This window comes from Triplophysa rosa, linkage group LG8, assembly GCF_024868665.1.
Source record: "Triplophysa rosa linkage group LG8, Trosa_1v2, whole genome shotgun sequence".
Taxonomy (NCBI): Eukaryota; Metazoa; Chordata; class Actinopteri; order Cypriniformes; family Nemacheilidae; genus Triplophysa; species Triplophysa rosa.
The window spans coordinates 26,031,421-26,048,455 of NC_079897.1; the positions used below are offsets into that span (position 1 = coordinate 26,031,421).

The 17,035-nt window shown below is 41.0% G+C and overlaps 1 protein-coding gene across 2 annotated transcripts in view; it reads right to left on the reverse strand.

The window, feature by feature from the left end:
• stt3b (STT3 oligosaccharyltransferase complex catalytic subunit B) overlaps positions 1 to 17,035 on the reverse strand; it is a 45,820-nt gene that overhangs the window by 1,661 nt on the left and 27,124 nt on the right. For both annotated transcript variants that reach the window (XR_008963388.1, XM_057340291.1), the window contains exons 5-15: positions 15,313 to 15,412; positions 9,352 to 9,450; positions 9,003 to 9,149; positions 7,563 to 7,611; positions 5,235 to 5,389; positions 3,880 to 4,091; positions 3,462 to 3,649; positions 3,200 to 3,371; positions 2,904 to 3,077; positions 392 to 505; positions 58 to 264 (exon numbers count right to left, since the gene is read on the reverse strand). Coding sequence is in view for 1 of the 2 variants with exons in the window: in XM_057340291.1 (XP_057196274.1) it covers positions 58 to 264; positions 392 to 505; positions 2,904 to 3,077; positions 3,200 to 3,371; positions 3,462 to 3,649; positions 3,880 to 4,091; positions 5,235 to 5,389; positions 7,563 to 7,611; positions 9,003 to 9,149; positions 9,352 to 9,450; positions 15,313 to 15,412 (1,617 nt within the window). In the remaining variant the exon portion in view is untranslated. The remainder of the gene's footprint in view (positions 1 to 57; positions 265 to 391; positions 506 to 2,903; positions 3,078 to 3,199; positions 3,372 to 3,461; positions 3,650 to 3,879; positions 4,092 to 5,234; positions 5,390 to 7,562; positions 7,612 to 9,002; positions 9,150 to 9,351; positions 9,451 to 15,312; positions 15,413 to 17,035) is intronic.

Below are 17,035 nucleotides of genomic sequence, written 5' to 3' on the forward strand. Positions count from 1 at the left end.
ATGAAAAAAGATCGAGATCTACAAAAAGCTGTTGTTATGGAATCTATAGGGAAGAACCTTTTTTGAGGTGTACTTCTGCTTGGCTGAGATGTTGCGGAGCTTGTGGTCCAGAGCTTGTCTGTTCTCTTGCTTCTTCACCCTGTAGATGCGCACCAGCCAGTGCTCGGAAGTGAACGCCTCCTCCAGGTGCTTCAGACGGATGTCCTTGTTGCCGATCTCAGCATTACGTGTCCGGTCGAAGCCGGGAGGCGTGCGGAAGTCCAGCTGTGGAAAAAGGCATTTCGCTTGAAATGAAGCAGCTTCACTACATCACTACACCACTACATCATGTCATTAAGAAACAACTGTATTGAAAACTACTGATAATAACTTAAGCAGATGAGATACTCACTTGCATTTCCCCAAAGCGGTAGTAAGACATTTTGTACATCAGGCAGTTGAGCAGGGTGGGCGATCCGGCCTTGTCCACCCTAAACTCGCCCTGTGGTGTGAAATAATCGCTCTCCTGCACAAGAACAAACACACACAAATGTAGTTCAACACTTATCTAAATTGCATCTGAAAACCTTTGAAAACCTTGACATGCTCCCTTAATGTAGTACAATAATGTTCTAGGAAAATACGGTCAGAAGGAATTGCTTTGTGTTATCTGTAATGGGGATGTGCAAAACAACTTTTTTGTCTAACGGTATATCCCGCGGCTTGTCTAAATAACTAGTCAGTTATTCAATTCCGAGTAAACTGAACGTACAGACATTTTAAAAAAACGGGGGGGAAAAAATGCAGTGCCTAACATGTAGGGATGTAACAATTCACTCAGCTCAGGAAGCCATGCACGATTCTGATCTTGCAATGCGATTTAATCACAATTTTTTACAGAATGAGTTGAGGAAAATTTAAAATGAACAACTGCCCATTTATTATTTCTCTAATGCTCCACAATTCTTCGTAAAAGAAAAATATATTTTGTGTCAAATAACAAAACTAAATTGCAGTTTTAAAAAGACAAAAGTCTCTTTAATATAAACAAACTAAGACTTTGTCCGTGCTTTTCCTAACTTTTACTTTTTTAAGAAATATCAGCATATCCACGTTTACCAGGTTTGCAGAAAAACAGCGGCCCCTGCTGTTCAAAACATGTACTGCGATTTTTAGAACGTCTCAACCGACTTGAATCGTCACATACTATAATCAATTTTCAACAGGCTCATGGTGAATCGTTACATCCCTACTAACATGTCTCGTAAAATTTGATTTGAACACTTTGCAAATGTATTTTAGTATATTTCGAGTACATTTAGTATAGTATTTCCGTTTTATGAAAACCAAACATTTGCCAAAATAACATTCTTTTTTGCGACTAATTCATCACCCAGTACCTTGTCTACTTCCACATCTGTGTTGCTTACGGCTGACAATTTACAACAATATTCAATAATCAGGATATTCTAAAATGCCTTCAGCATCATTATATATCATATATAAAATTCAATATATTGCTCAGCCCTATGTGTAAGAAAAATAAGCAAAAATGTGTCACAGACATCTGTGTTTGTGAACAGAGCAAATAAAAACACCACAGAGGGAATCCAGCAACTCGCATTCTACAAAATAAACTAAATATATTTAACCTACGATTGCACAAAACTATACGGTGCTGGCAAAAATGTATATCAAATAAAAGACCTGTTGTACAAAATAGCAGGAATCCGAAGTTCAACAGTAATATCGTGAAGTGCTTTAAGGGCCGTTCACATTATAACGATAACTATAAAAAATAACGTTTGAAAAATGGTTCTTAATTCAGGAGAATAGCGGGGTTCACAACATAACTATAACGATAAAGATACAGAGAACGGTATCGTTGGGATCACTTTCAGAACGATTTTTTTCCAGCCGATGAACGATAAAACATACCGTCAGACAGTTTCTGGCAGATAATGTTTGACTATTGATGATCGCAAAGCGGCTTTTATGTCAGAATTAAACACTGTAGCGGTCGGAAAGCGGTGTGTTTACGGCAAGTTATTATATATGTAACGCTTATGAGTCAGCAAGCTGGTCAAATATATGCTTTACGTCCCGGACACGAGCGCACAGCCTTCAGTCAGAGCATCCAGCATTTTGGAGAAAAGACGTTCGGGAACGAACAGGTATCGTTATAATGTGGACGGCCCTTTAGAGGTTTATTGTGCTAACATACAGTCTAATAGCACAACACAAATCACATGTGTGACCCTGGACCACAAAACCAGTCATAAGTAGCACGTGTATGGGTCAAAATGATTGACTTTTCTTATATGCCAAAAATCATTCGGATATTAAGTAAAGATCACGTTCCATGAAGATATTTTGTCAATTTCCTTCTTTATTTTTGTGAGTTGATGCAGCAAAATCGCAAACAAAATGGCTGGAAACACGCCGACACACGCTGCTGCCGGCTCATCGAGAATTACCCGATTAAGTTTGGTATCTGTGTGAAGCTTAGGATTTCCACTTTCAGGTTCGTCTACTCTCCACAACGCCATTACAGTCGTAAGACGATAGAGAGCGTCAAAACAAACCTGTTTCTTCTTAGGAACGGCGTGCTACAGCACCTCTGATGGACAACTTTAACGGGGATTTTCTCAACATCTCTTTTTTGCACCCTCAGATTCCAGATTTTCAAATAGTTGCATCTCGGCCAAATATTGTCCTATCCTAACAAACCATACATCAACGGAAAGCTTATTTATTCATCATATGTATAAATCTTCATTTAGAAAAACCGACCCTTATATGTGACCCTGGGCCACAAAACCAGTCATTTGACCTACGATTGCACAAAATGATATACAACTTACTATCACACACATGAAGCGTTTGTTTAGAGACATCCAAACCGTCAAGATTCACACACTAACCCGAATATCTTTAGGGTGCTCTCCCTCTGCAATGCGCACCATCCACAGGAACTTGTTAATATCGTCGCCCGAGTATCCGATCACTCCCCCGAAGATAATCAAGACGTAATCCACATCCAGGGACTTCATAATCTCATAGGCTGCACTTTCATTGGAGGACATGGCTTTACCAACCTGCAGAAGAGCCAGAATATCAGCATCACAGTGCCTGTAGTTTGTACATACAGCAAACCACAAGTTTAACTGCTTCAGAGAAGCGTCTCAAGACGCTGTTCCCATGACGCAGGGATCCTCACCAGTGCTATGTGGCTGTTATTCCACGTGTTGTTGTCCACCAGCGTCGTTCGGTTGGCCATGCCTGCTATCTGATAACCGTAGTCCCACCAGGACATGACCCGAGCGTGCTCATCCGTGTTCTGCCGGAGCCAGTAATAGGCTTCACGGAAATCGTCCAAGATATTCCTCGACCTAGAGGCGATCATGAATCAACACAAAACATCTTTTACAGGTGCTCAAGCATCACTGCACAGCGCTTCAGTGTACCGTGCAGGTTCATACCCGTCATGGTTGTATGACGCCAGCACCACGCTGGGACTGGAGTAGGCGTTGCTGGTGACCCAGGTGCAGTGAACAGCAAACATCATCAGGAGCATCAGCATCAACATGGTGACGATGCTCTTGATGTTAGGCCCCAGTCCCTCCTCCGGGCGGTCCTGCTCGGACACGTGCTTTCTCACTTTGCCGGCCTGTGAGGACACGCGGAGGCAACAATTACATTAGACCTAATACGGATGTCACACAAACAAGCTACCCACAATCCCCTAACTTGCCCTCTGCCACAATAACAAATATGTTCCCAAACTGGTGACCACATGAAATAAATTTGTGTGAAAATGACAATCAAAGAAAGCCATTTAAACTTTGCGTTTCCCATGTAACCAGTCTCAACACGTGTGACCTTTGACCTCCCCCTGACCTTGTCGTAAAGGTTCCCCTGATTCCTCTTATCATCCTCATCACTGCTGTCTTCCGCAGGCGGGTTCTCGCGCTTCATGTCGTCTCCCAGGTAGTGCTCGAACACGCTGGAGAAGGCGATGGCCGACAGCATGCACACGACCGGGGTGAGAGTCAACATGAGCCGCACCATCACGCCAGCAAAGTACACTGCACTGATGGCGTACAGAGCCACTAGAGGGAGACAGAGACTTCAGTCAATGAAACGGCCACTGCGGTGCAGGAGGAACAGTAGTGAACTGTATGTGCTTCTGCGCTGGCTGGATAATGACTCCTGAGGGACCTAAAAACAGGGAGGCGGCGTGAAAAAGAAAGTCAAATCCCTGGGCTTTAAACGTGCCGCGACATGCCGTGTATTCACGTTCCCTTGTTTGTTCTGCAGGAACGCCGTGACAGCCAGTATGAACAAATGAATCGCCGAGTCCGTCTGGGGAATGAGATCAATTCAATGCATTTGTGTTTACATTAATGTGAAGGCTCACAGGAGACATTCAAACTGCAGTCGGTGTTCTCAGCACAACTGGATACAATCACCAGTACTACGGCTTTAAATGGTCAGAATAAAAACCCTGCTGGCCGAAACAAGCTGCTGGAGATTCCAAATGAAGTTGTTTTAGAGACAAAACAAGGGAAATATACATTGGCACTTTTGAAAGATGATGTGCCATTTAGTATAATAAACAAAAACATGACGAGAAATGTGTAAAAGCCAAAACCAACAGACTAAAGAGATGTCCTTCATCATTTTTGTTCTTCCAAATAATGCATTTGTTCATGGAAAATGAGTAGAAGAAATGATGTTGTATAAAAATGACATGACACAAAAAGATCAATAACACAGCACAATACGTTTTGTAAGACTTTGTATACAGAAAGCGTTAAAGGGATTGTTCACCCAGAAATTAATTTTGCATTTCAAACCTGCATGACTTTCTTCTTCAGAGCAAAAAAGAAGATAGTTTGAAGTATGTCGGTAACCGAACAGCATTGACTTCTACATTTACCACTACATTTCTCAAAATATCTTCTTTTGGGTTCCACGGAAGAGTCATATGCAGGTTTTGAAAGACGTGGGAGAGAATAAATGAAGACTAGCTCTTTAACCAAAAATGTATAAATGTATTTGCACTATTATGTTTATTACAATCACTTCCAACCAACTGGTCCCCAAGAGGTCATTCCCCCTCAAATGGTCAAGTTATCCCCTAAAATTACATTTAAAAGAATATATACTTTTTTGCTGTCAAAAAAGAACTGAAAAAGTTCTAGACGTCCCATCCGGTAACGTTAGACCGAAACGGAAAAACTCAAGCTCACCGAAAACTCTCTCATCATTGATGTTCTTGATGCAGAACCAGAGGCCGGCTGGGAAGGTGCAGACCAGGATGTGCAGATCAAAGAAGAAGGAGACCCAGGTGGTGGGCTGGTGCTCCGAGACAGACGCAATGATGGGGATGTGGATCTTTGCGTATCTGAGAGGAAAAGAGGAAAATCTCACGACAAAATCACACAAAATGAACATGAAACTGAATTGACAAGCCGGACATGAATGACAGTCTGTAGCAAACGCCCACGTTTGAGTTTTATCAGAACGCGAGTCAAGTTCACCCTTAAAAGCATCCCGAAGGTACCAGTTAACCAATCGCTATTATTAGCATGAATTTTACTGTATTGAAAAATGTGTTGAGACATAAAATGTTGCTTTAGCATTAAACCCGTTCAAAATGGTTCGACTGAAGCAGGGTCAAGAGCAAAACTTGATATGCACTTCAGTAAAGTAGCTCAGACTTGTCTGTTATGAGGCCACAAATCCTTCCCAAAGCAACTCTTTGAAGAGTAAAGCCACGGAGAGCATCTAACACGCTCGCGAAGAACAAAACACATCCGCTCCCTGAGGACTCAAGTTTAGTCAAACCACGATTATTTCTGAAGCACACTGAAAACAACTCGAGTTGACCCAAAGTGCTGAAAATACCAAGATATTCAAATACGATACAAATAGGGTTACCCTACAAAAACAAAATGAGCTAAGCAAACCCACTCTGTGAAAGAAATGTCAAGGCTTTGGACACGCAAAACCTCCGTTTGTGTAAAAGTGGGCGCTTGATGATGGGCGTTCGCTCCAGCACTTTGTTCCTCCTCACGGTTTTGCTGCATTGCTGCGCTGGATACTGCGACTATCAGTGTTGTGATCATTATCTCGTGACTTGACCTTCTGTATCTGTAGGGTGGACTGCGGAGCAGATGGCTGGCTGAGCACAGCCGGAGCTCGACGGGTCTCCCTGCAGAGACTGCTGCATAGTGGGAGTTACACTTGATCAATTTATGATGGGTGGCATTTCACAGAGGGCAAAGAACACAGGCTGGCAGTGACACAAATGTAGGTTTATGGCCGCGAGGAAGAGCGCTACAAAGCGCTGTGACCAACTAGCTGCTTGTTTTCTTTGTTAATGTCAAAGAATGTCAAATGAGGTGACCGCAAGTTATCTCGCATGTTTCACAAAAATACATCATATAAAGAAATAAAAAACAATATCCTTTTAGACCTATACAATAAACATAGACAATAAATGACTATACAGTACTGTAATATTGTATTTAGACTTTAAGGTGGCAATCCATAACTTTCTGCCTCTATATCGCCATCTTTGTTTGAAACAGAAAACTGCAGGTTACTTTATAAACATACTTTTCCGTGGGTTGTGACGTCAAATTGTTACTTGCGAGTGAGAGTACAACACACCTGTCATTCTTACTGACTGGACTGGACATATGAACGTAAACATTTGTCCATAATTATCAGATTAAATTGTATCATAGAAACATTAAATATATAAATGATTGTAAACAACAACGGCTTTATTGGGCAATCAGTTGTATTCAAATATAGCAAGTTCTGAGAGTAAACGCAAGTACTGCGTGATGACGTCACGAACATGCTAATAACCACGACGGGTAATAATAGATTATGACAGATTTTTTACGAGCCCGTCCAAAAAAAAGTCTAGCGCAACCTCTGGTTACGACATCATAATATTTGGGACCCTCTTGTTTCGAGTCGTTTAGTCCCAGAATTAATGTCAAATGCACTCATTTTTTTAATAATAAAAAGCTAAAGGTAGATAGACCTTACTATATATCAATTTAAAAACAATCAAAATCATGATTCTGGCTCAACACAATATGCATCATATGTAAAACAACCAAAGACACGAATAAAACATCTTATCTTTTGAGATTTCAAACAACTGTGAGGCTATCCTACATTTAAGATGATATTTACCACTTTAACGGCTTTTGAGATCAATCTTGTGAAGAAAATGAAGAACTTGACTTTTCAGGAATACACAATATTCCTAACTTTTCTTAAAATAGTGGCAGTCAAGAAGACTTTTCTCAAGAATGTTTTGTCAATCCGGCCTCTGGTTTTAATGTACTTGCTCATTAACAGATTTTTGTTTCTTGTCAACCCTTTAAGCTTCAAGCCAATCTAAAACTCCTTTCACACATAATCAGGTCACATACTTCATCCCCCGACAAAATCCGGCCTTTAATTGTCCAACCGCTAACACGGTGTGCTAATCTGCTATTAGCATCCCGATCACACAAAAAGTGTAGCGAATGTAGGCCGTGTGACAAACTTACCCAGTGTCCCACAGAGAGTAAAAACGCCCACTCCAAGGAGCAATGTACCCTGAAAACACATTAACACAAGAGCATGATTAAAAGCAAACGCACAGACGCACAAACAACCCGACCATTACAGACTCCAAAGCACTTCAGAACGCCGGCTTCCGACGAGCTCACGAGCTTGGACTGGATCCAGTTAGTTTTAATACCACACATACAGCCGACAACGGTTTCAATTAATCTACACCACGAGGCTGCGCTCGGTTTGAAAGGCAGCGTGGCGAGTTGAGGGAAGCGCTTAATGAGATCTCGGAGGCCTGCTGGAGACGGGGCGGGCGGCAGGAAGATTAATGAAAGGCTCGGGTGCGAGGGGAACACCAGCAAATCACCCTAACTCCGTATATACTACCAGGGGTGAAATGTTAAGAGACTGGGGTCACAGAGTCACGAGTCTTCAGGTGAGATGAGACGCATTTTTGATTTGTATTGATGGTGTAAAGTGTAGAAGATTAAATCAAGGAAAAAATACAAAGCGGAGATCTAAACAACGATGTTGAAAAGCGTTTCATACTTGATCAGATGCGTGTCCTCTGCGTGACAAGCAAACTGCAACAAAGCTTTTTAATATCACCTTTCTTTTTGCAAATGAGTCACGTTGGCAATTCTGAAAAAAGTGACAAACAAATGACTCCTGACACACAGGTGATGTCAAGAAAATGGTGCTAAATATTGAATTATCCGATGTGGAATCATGTGTTTGAGAGACGGCAAAAACAGCTTTCCTGTAGCTCAGTGGTTAGAGCGTGGCACTAACAACGCCAAGGTCGAGGGTTGGATCCCAGGGATTGCACATACTTAGAAACAAACGTATAGGATATGCAATGTAAGTCGCTTTGGATAAAAGCCTCTGCCAAATGCACAGATGTAAATGTAAAAACCAACCCTAGAGTTCTAAAGTTATACGTTATACAACTTGTTGCACAATGCTCTTGAATACTTGATTCTGATTGGTCAATCACCATATAGAGGTCTGTAATCTCCCAATAAACAGTCTGGGGTCTCTGCAGAACAAAAAGGGGCGTTTCTCATGTATGGGGCGTTTTAAACCTGGATCAGTGTTTTTCAATGTCCAATCGATGAGTAAAAACCAGAGGCACATGGAGCCTCTCAATAGTTCCTGGAAGTTACTAGCAACGCGTGGAGCTACAGCAAAACAGCACGATTGAGGTGAACCTACTTAAAACGCATGTCGCTTAATGAATAAAAAAATGAAATGTGAATCGGGCCACAAATGAGCTTTGTGTCAGGGTCCTGATTCCCTGTCAAAAGTTATTTTGCTGTAATGCACGCCTGGATGTATATTATCCCTCACATATTCTAATGCAGTGCACTACAGATGATCGTTTCTCTCATTTGGTTAACACTAAGCACAGGGTTTGGTGACATTTTACTCACCTGTGTAGGTCAGGTAGATAACGGTAAGGAAAACCACCCCGGCGGCCAGAGAGACTCCCAGAAAGAACAGCGTCTGGAACTCTTGCCTGGTCAACCGGTCTTTCAGATACTGCAGAAAGGCGTAGGCCTGAAGCAACGCAAACACGCCTGAAAACACACACACACACACACACACACACCATTAACCCACGTCCTCAATTCCAACAGACATGAACTGCTGTTGAAAAAGACCATTTACACTTATTTGAGGTCTCATGGCTTAAGCTGAAGTTGAAAGAGCTGGTCTCAGTTCAAGCTAGATCAGCAACACTTGAGGATTTCATGAAGAATGGAGGGAAAGCTGTCTAACCTGCAGCGGCCATGTGCTCGCTCGTCCTGATGGGCTGGAAGCCTACAAATGGGATCTGCATGGACAGCACCAGGCCCACTATATAAAAGGTGCTGTAGGCTAGGAGAAAGAGAGACAGACGGACAAACAGAGAGCATGAATAGCCATTGCAATGAGGTACTGTAACCTTGAGAAACAAGTCCATCAAAAAATACAAATAAATTCTGCTGTCTCCCAACGAAACCTCTGCTCTGGTTTTGTGCATTTGGTCAACTTTTGAAACCGCTGTACTGCAATACAGCCAAAATCAACACAAGGTCAAAACAAAACCAGATGATATTTTAGGACGAGCAAAATGCAAGGTTTGCATCACTATGCAAAGACAAATGAAACCAAACAGATGTAAGTTTTACTAAGGTACTGTTACTATTACTGTGCAATTCCATACAAATGTCAACCTAAAGATGTAATAAAAATGGTTTTAATCAAATATTTGGTGGTTTAAATAAGCACTTTTTTGTTTTTAAAGCATAGTTTTCCAAAGTCGTCACGTCCATATTCCTAAAAAATGGGCACATGAAAATGAAAACAACTATTTTGTGGTCTACGAAGAGCCGTCCCTTCTCCGTTTGTTGGGTATTATTGCTTCTGGTTTGTACATTTCAATTCACAGAAAGTGATGTGATGCATGTTGTCTCTCAAACGTGTGCATCTTTTTGAGTCACATCCATAATGCGTGAATTTCTCCCTTTTAAAATATATATTTTTTAATAGTTTTCTGATGTCTGGACTCTATCATCAGGGGTTCAGTCAAATATAAACTCACGGTTTGATTTATTAGTAATAAATACATTCTTTTAGTTTGAACTGAAAATGTCGCATCCACAACCGTGGAATAGCCCCATTATTTCCAGCATTTTACTATTGCCAGTCAAAATAACAATTTATAAGTAATGCAAACTACGGGTTCACAGCCAAGAAAAAATATATTTTATTTTGAACATTTATTTAAAAATATATTTACCATGTGCTTTTATTTTGAGAAGCTATGTACTAAGTTTCCCTTATTTGTAATTTCCTACAGCATATGACAATTTATTAAATATCTTTGGATAAAAGACTCCTAACGTCCCCAGCTTCCAAAGAACAGCTTAGTGATGTGATGCTGTTCAATTCATCTGGGATTGGTGCTTGATTTACATTTGACCAATGACAGCAGCAGTATGAGGTTCTGCTGGGAAGCGAAGAACCGGTCGGGGAAAGTGAGACGGCTTCAGATGTCCCTGTACGAGCTCGAATCTGGGCTCCATTCCCAGCAAGCATTGAAGTAAAAGAGTTGAAAAACCATTAAAAGAACAAATTAAAAGCTCGAGTTAATTATAATCCCTAAAGACAGCTAAAGGCTGACACTAACTTGTCCATGACTGCAAGTAACGGATCTCTATGAACCGCAGCACTGTCACCTTTGTTCATTTACACAGAAGATGAGAAAATACTGTAGAAGGTAATTTGCCTAACATCTATATCTGGCCTCGTCCCAAATGGCTCACTTGATGTGTACTCGCGGTGTAACGGCCTTCGCTTATGCGTGTCTTTGAGGTCTTCAAGGTCACCATATGACTCGCAACCGTTTGCGGACGCAATGAGCCGTTGATGCGTACAGCAGCTCGTATGGAATTACATCAGTGAAGTGAAGACTTAAAGGAACAGGTCAATTTCAAATTATGGTCACAAACCTCCCTACACGTTACAGGCGTGTAAAAAGCTTCCAAATGAAAAAAATCCACCCGATTTAGCGTCTTTTTATAATGATGATTGTTATTTAAGTCTTTACAGGTTTGAGCATTTTTTTTCTTAATTAATTTGAATTTCATTTGTACTTGAAAAAACACATGTCGCCCTCTCCCGATGTTTAACTCTTTTGTATGGTGTATAAACATTTCCTTTTTATTTTATTAAGTTAACCAATTAAACGCAAGTATAGGGCCTAATAAACGCATAAAAATGCAAACCAAAAGAAGTATTTATTAATACAAATCATTAAAAATATATATCTGTCCTTTGACTTTGTATCAATGGTGTTATTGGCTAGACAAACTATTATTTTAAAAGAATAAAAATATGCAAGTACTACTTACAAGGTCAAAGGTCAACAAAGACGACGCTCTGATCTTTCCTTAATATACGCTTTTGGTGTGGTTCTTTAAATGCGACATTGGTGTTGCTTTGGTTTGTGTCAGTATGAAGGTTTTTATTGGAAAAACCATGTTTATCAGTATGATGTATAGAATTTAGTGCGCCTCGTCATGCTAGTTTTGAGGTGACATGGCCATCATTTTGGACAATTAGCCTTTCATGGGAATTTGTCACTGGTGTTTTTGTCGCTGGTGTTACATCAATGACAGAAAACTCTATAATTAATCTATAAATAATAACTAATAATTTAATAAGGACCAAGATTCAAGTTGCCCATTATTATTGGTAACAATGTAATCATGCAGGTGAATACTAATCATCAAATTTTAGGCATGCAAACCGAATGACATTTTTTGACTTTAAAAGTCAGAAAGTCACCGTTTTTTGAGAATGACCCGAAAACAAAGACTGGTGGAATCTTGAATCAAACCTTAAAAATCTATAGCAAGATGTCCGCTTGACCGGATCTCAGGTACCGGCTTGTTATAGTGTAGTGCATCAATGACAGTTTCACGAGACAGACATTAAATTAGCATCGTACGTTATGGTGTACATCGTATCTTATTCTGACCCAGAATCACTCACTGAGACAGGAAAATGACGTGGAAAAAAGAATGATCTAGGTCTGGTTTTACATTTGGGCCGAGTAAATCTGAAATCAATGCTACGGCAATAAAAGTCAGAGGTCTCTCGATCGAATAATAGCACAGCAGTCTCCCTGAAAGGTTGTATAGAGAAATTCATAGGAAATGTGGGTTGACATTGTAGTAAATTGCAGACTGTGGCAAAAGTAATAAGTGCAGGTTATTTCACGGACATAAATCTTCAAAAAGGTGGAATACAGTTGTGCCACAGGATCTCATTACCTTCATACTTACTTCCTCAACAAAAAAATCTTTCAAAGAACCTCGCTAACTTTGTCAAATCCACTTTCTAGATAGCTCTCACTACAAACTTTTCAACAAAATAAAGCTTCTCATAATAAAACCTTGTTCACTCCACAAAGTTACCTAGCAGCCAAATGTAACGCGGTATATACGTATATCAAACATCCGTGGTCAAAGACAGCTTCAAATATCTTATCCATAAAAACAGATACTACAGTTTATCATCCATCGATTTATATTAAATATAAAAACAAATCAGAACGCTCTAATGCAGCGGTTCCTGTAACGTTGAGAGGCGTAGCAGACTGTCACCCTCGCGACACATGAGTGACAGCTCAGTGAAGTGGACCCCCGCCTGAAAGACAGGTGCCAACAGCTGTGCGGTAGAGAAAGCCACTGATGGAAAACCAAGGCCGGCCGGCGGTGACAGAGCCAGTCGACAACTCTATGAGCTGTCAGCTTTTGAGAGGCATCAATTAAGGCCAAAAGGGCCATCTTCAGTCCTAACCAGATGTTCAAACAAAACGACACACACCTGCCTCTCCAGACACAACGGTTTTAATAACACTTCCTCCTCTGCAGGCTGATTTCTGAAAGAAACGGACGAGGAGATCATAAAGAGTTGACTGAACCATTGCTCGAAGACTCTCTTTATTCGAACTGGAATAAATAAGCTGTAAATTATTTATTTGAGTACTCGGATTAGGTCTAGTCAACTTTTGTACCACACTATTTTGTTGCTTTACATGACATTTACTGTAGTGATGGTAAACCTGAATATAACAAAAACTGTCTTGAAGCAATAATGGCAGCTTACTCGAATAAGAGTACATCTGACAAATGTGTTCAGACTTTGAACAGATAAAATAACACACAGATCATTTCACAGACCAAACTACCAGATTCTCCTTGTGAATGCCCAACGTACTTCCAACTAGGTGCGTCACAATATACCAGTATTAGCAATAACCATGATATTAAAACCCACGATTCCAGATATGGTGTTAATTCTAAACGTAACGTCGTAAACTATTCAGCCCCGATTGAAAAAGTTGTCTTAAGAGTCAAAACGGTTAGAAACTCTCTCTCCAAATAAAAGAGAAAACAGAAAATGACAGACGTAAAGCTGAATTTGACAGCTATTGTCATTTATTTCCTCCCAAGAAAACTGTAATGGGTATCGTGATATCAGTTTCACGGTAACAGTGTAGCGAAAGTCTGATATCGTAATCATGCCTTGATTTCACTTACTGACAGATCGTTCCGCTGATCATTCACATATGAAGAGTTTGTTGCGTTTAAAGTTCGGCTTTAAAACACGCACAAGTCAATGCGCATGATCTCCGACACTAAAGAAACAAAGCCAGTCGCGCATCACACAGAGCTTGCGTGTCATTTCTGACTGCTGGTTTTGAGCTGTTCTAGTTATATTTATTAGTTTTAGCCTTTGTTACGGCACGCTTACATGATCGTCCTTTGATAACAGCGAGAGCACTGAAGGGAGAGGCGCGGGTGGCGGATATTTCGGCCTATTTTTTTTTCCGGCCGCGACTGATAATGCCATTTTTGGCCACTGAAATTTCAGAGCATCGCTACACTTGAGTATCTTTGATGACAAAGTATCTGGATTTGACAAATTTTGCCTCAGACGCTTATTGTGTCAACCTGACACCTTGCAAATTGTCATTGTCGGACTGAAACCGATTTTTCCCATTTTATTTTTGTCCCAAATCATTTTTTTGTCAAAATCATATTTTGGTCTGTAAAAACCAGGCTAAAGTCTGAAAATCTAATTCTGAGAAAACAAGCATCACTAATTTCACTATGAATACATTTTTTGTAAAAAAAGATATTAAGGTTATTTTTCACAGAATGTTCTTTACATTATGTAGGAGATACGAGGTTTCAGTCAGACAGTGAAGAAATCTGTTTTTTTTTATGGTAAAAACCTGTGCACTCTTATTCCTGAAACCTGCGTAGCAGCGACTTCTCTTTGTGTGCACATCAGACAGTCCTTGAACCAACGGTGGGTGGTCTGTGGGCATGGCGTCTAACGCTAACAAACTATCATCCTAGAAGGAGAACAAGGTGAAGCAGAAACGTTAGATTACAAATCCCACTGGCTGATGTCCTTCATGTAGCCCCAGTCCCAGACAACACAGTGCTACTTAAATGGAATCACCATGATCTATTACGAGAGGCGTCACTAATACTCCGGCCATCTCAACTGTCTTGCGGGACCTGCGGCAAGCGCAAGAACTTTCCAGAACGGAGACAGACATAGCTAATACCCAGCATCCATCAGGATACCCATTTCGCATGGTAGAGCGGGAAGGGAGGAGCTAATAAAGATTTAAACAGAATTAACACAATGGCACAAGGCCCTGCTCTTTTATCAAAGAGCTCGCTCAGGGGCCTTGCCAAAACACTGCACCTTCAATTATTCATTTACCTAAAAATGGCACAATACGTCAAAGGCTGAAAATAGATAACGACGATTCCAAAAAGACCCTTGCTCTCACTCTCGCTCTTTTTGCCATTGCAGAGGTGTAAAAGGTTGTTCTTTTAAAGGTGCGAATTAAATAGGCCATTTGTAGATCTACGTATCCTCAGATCAGTTGCGTTTGTGATTTTGAGGTTGCGAGAGGCGACAGTGAAGTGGGCGGGATAAATGTGTCATTAAACATCAATGTCTGAATGCTCTTGGAGAGAGACACAGGTGCAGTCGAGAGCTTCGCCGTCACGAACGCGAACGTGCATTTAAATGAAAAGCAAGCTGGTAAAAGCAGGTTCACGCTTCATTATTGTACAGGATGGAAAGGACCGCTGTGCGTGATTGTGTGGGCGGTAACGTGTGTACTTCACACTCACAAGTGTACACACAGCACAGGTGACTCACCGATGTACAGCCTCCTGCTGAAGCGCTGCATGAGGAGAAGCACAAACACGTGGAGAGGAATCAGGTTGATGATGAAGACGTAGCCCCCCCATGCCGACACCTGCAACACAACAGCATTACACATTGAGGGTGTGAAGCAAACAATATTCTCATGGCAAAAACCTATAACGATACAGAGCAATATTTAGTTTAACAACTATACGTTAAACAGCAAGACTTGAAATGGTTGTATTGTGACCCAGCATCGACATTACATTAGCACAAAAAGCCATTATGAACACTTTTCTAGGTTACTAAGGACATCCCAAGTCCCACAGTAGCCACGCCTCTAGGCTTTCTCGAACTGTACTGGACCCCATAATCTCAATGGAGGAGATGGGTCAGATTGCATTGGCATTCATGTTTATAAACACATTAGAAAAGCACAGACTGACTGGGCAGGGCCAGAGGCTTCCATTATTAATGAGCGCTGCCTTCCTCCAGAGGGTGAATCTCCAGTTTCAGAAATGGCCGATATTCATAAACGAATGGCGCTCGGCCCCCACCAGGGCCCTGTGATGGATGCTGCTGCTTGCTTATTCATTTATTTTACATACAGCATTAATGGCTTGAGAGAGACCGAGAGAGAGAGAAAGATACGTATCCCATGCCCAAGTTTATTTTATAATAGGCAAACACTTTTCTGAGGCCAAGCACCTATTATACTTGTGCAGAGTGGTTTCAGTTTCCTCCGGGCTAGATTTTCTCCCATTTTAAGTTCCAAATATTTCCAACAATATATATTTTTTTGCCCTGAAATTGGCTCCAAACATATTCAGATTTTGTTGTCTTGCATTGACTGTAAAGTGGTACCACTTTTCAGCTACTTCTGAAACAAGTGTCCGTCTAATCTTCCCCCAAATTGGCTCATTCAACTAACGCATTACTTAGCAAAGACACCCAATAGAAAGTCATTAGTTCTCGCTTTTAAAAAGTGAAGCGTTACATGTTTGTGAGAGAAATCGATTAATATATTGAGCTTTTTTAGCCATCGAGACAAGCAAGAACCAGTGAGATTTAAAGATGGGGTAACACGCTCAGTTTCTGCAATCTCATATTAATCTTGAGTGCTTTACATGTAGTATTGCATAAGTCGTATCTTCGAAGAGCATTTAGTTTGATCACATTTATAAAAGAGGGATATGTAGCCCTTCCATTTGCACTGTGCTGGCGGGAGCAAAGTAGGCAGAGTTTTGAACTTTGACTGCGGCGTGCACGCAAGCTCGATAGCGGTGCGCTCAGCTGCACTTTGGTCGACGCAGCAACAAACCGCCCTTGCGTGGCGCAAGCCATTGAAATGAATGAGTTTCATAGCGCAGCGCATTCCGCGTCCTATGTGAAAGCCGCATAAGCTCGCTGATATGGTATGGGTGGGACATCTTCAGACACACGCTTAAGCGGGGAACCAATCACGACAGACCTGGTCAGCTTTACCAATCAGAGCGTTTCGGAAGGAGGGACTTTATATAGACCGGAATAAATCCAGTCGTTTTGTTAGAAGAGGGACAGCGGTGAACAATAGGACTTAAAATATGTGAAATATAAAGCAATTTTTGAAACTAGAAACATGAACATCCATTGTTAAACACCCAAAAAACATAATCAAAGCTTCATAAACAGCAAAAGAATGGCTCCTTTAAGACATATATTAACCCACTGGAGACATATGGATTATTTTAATAAT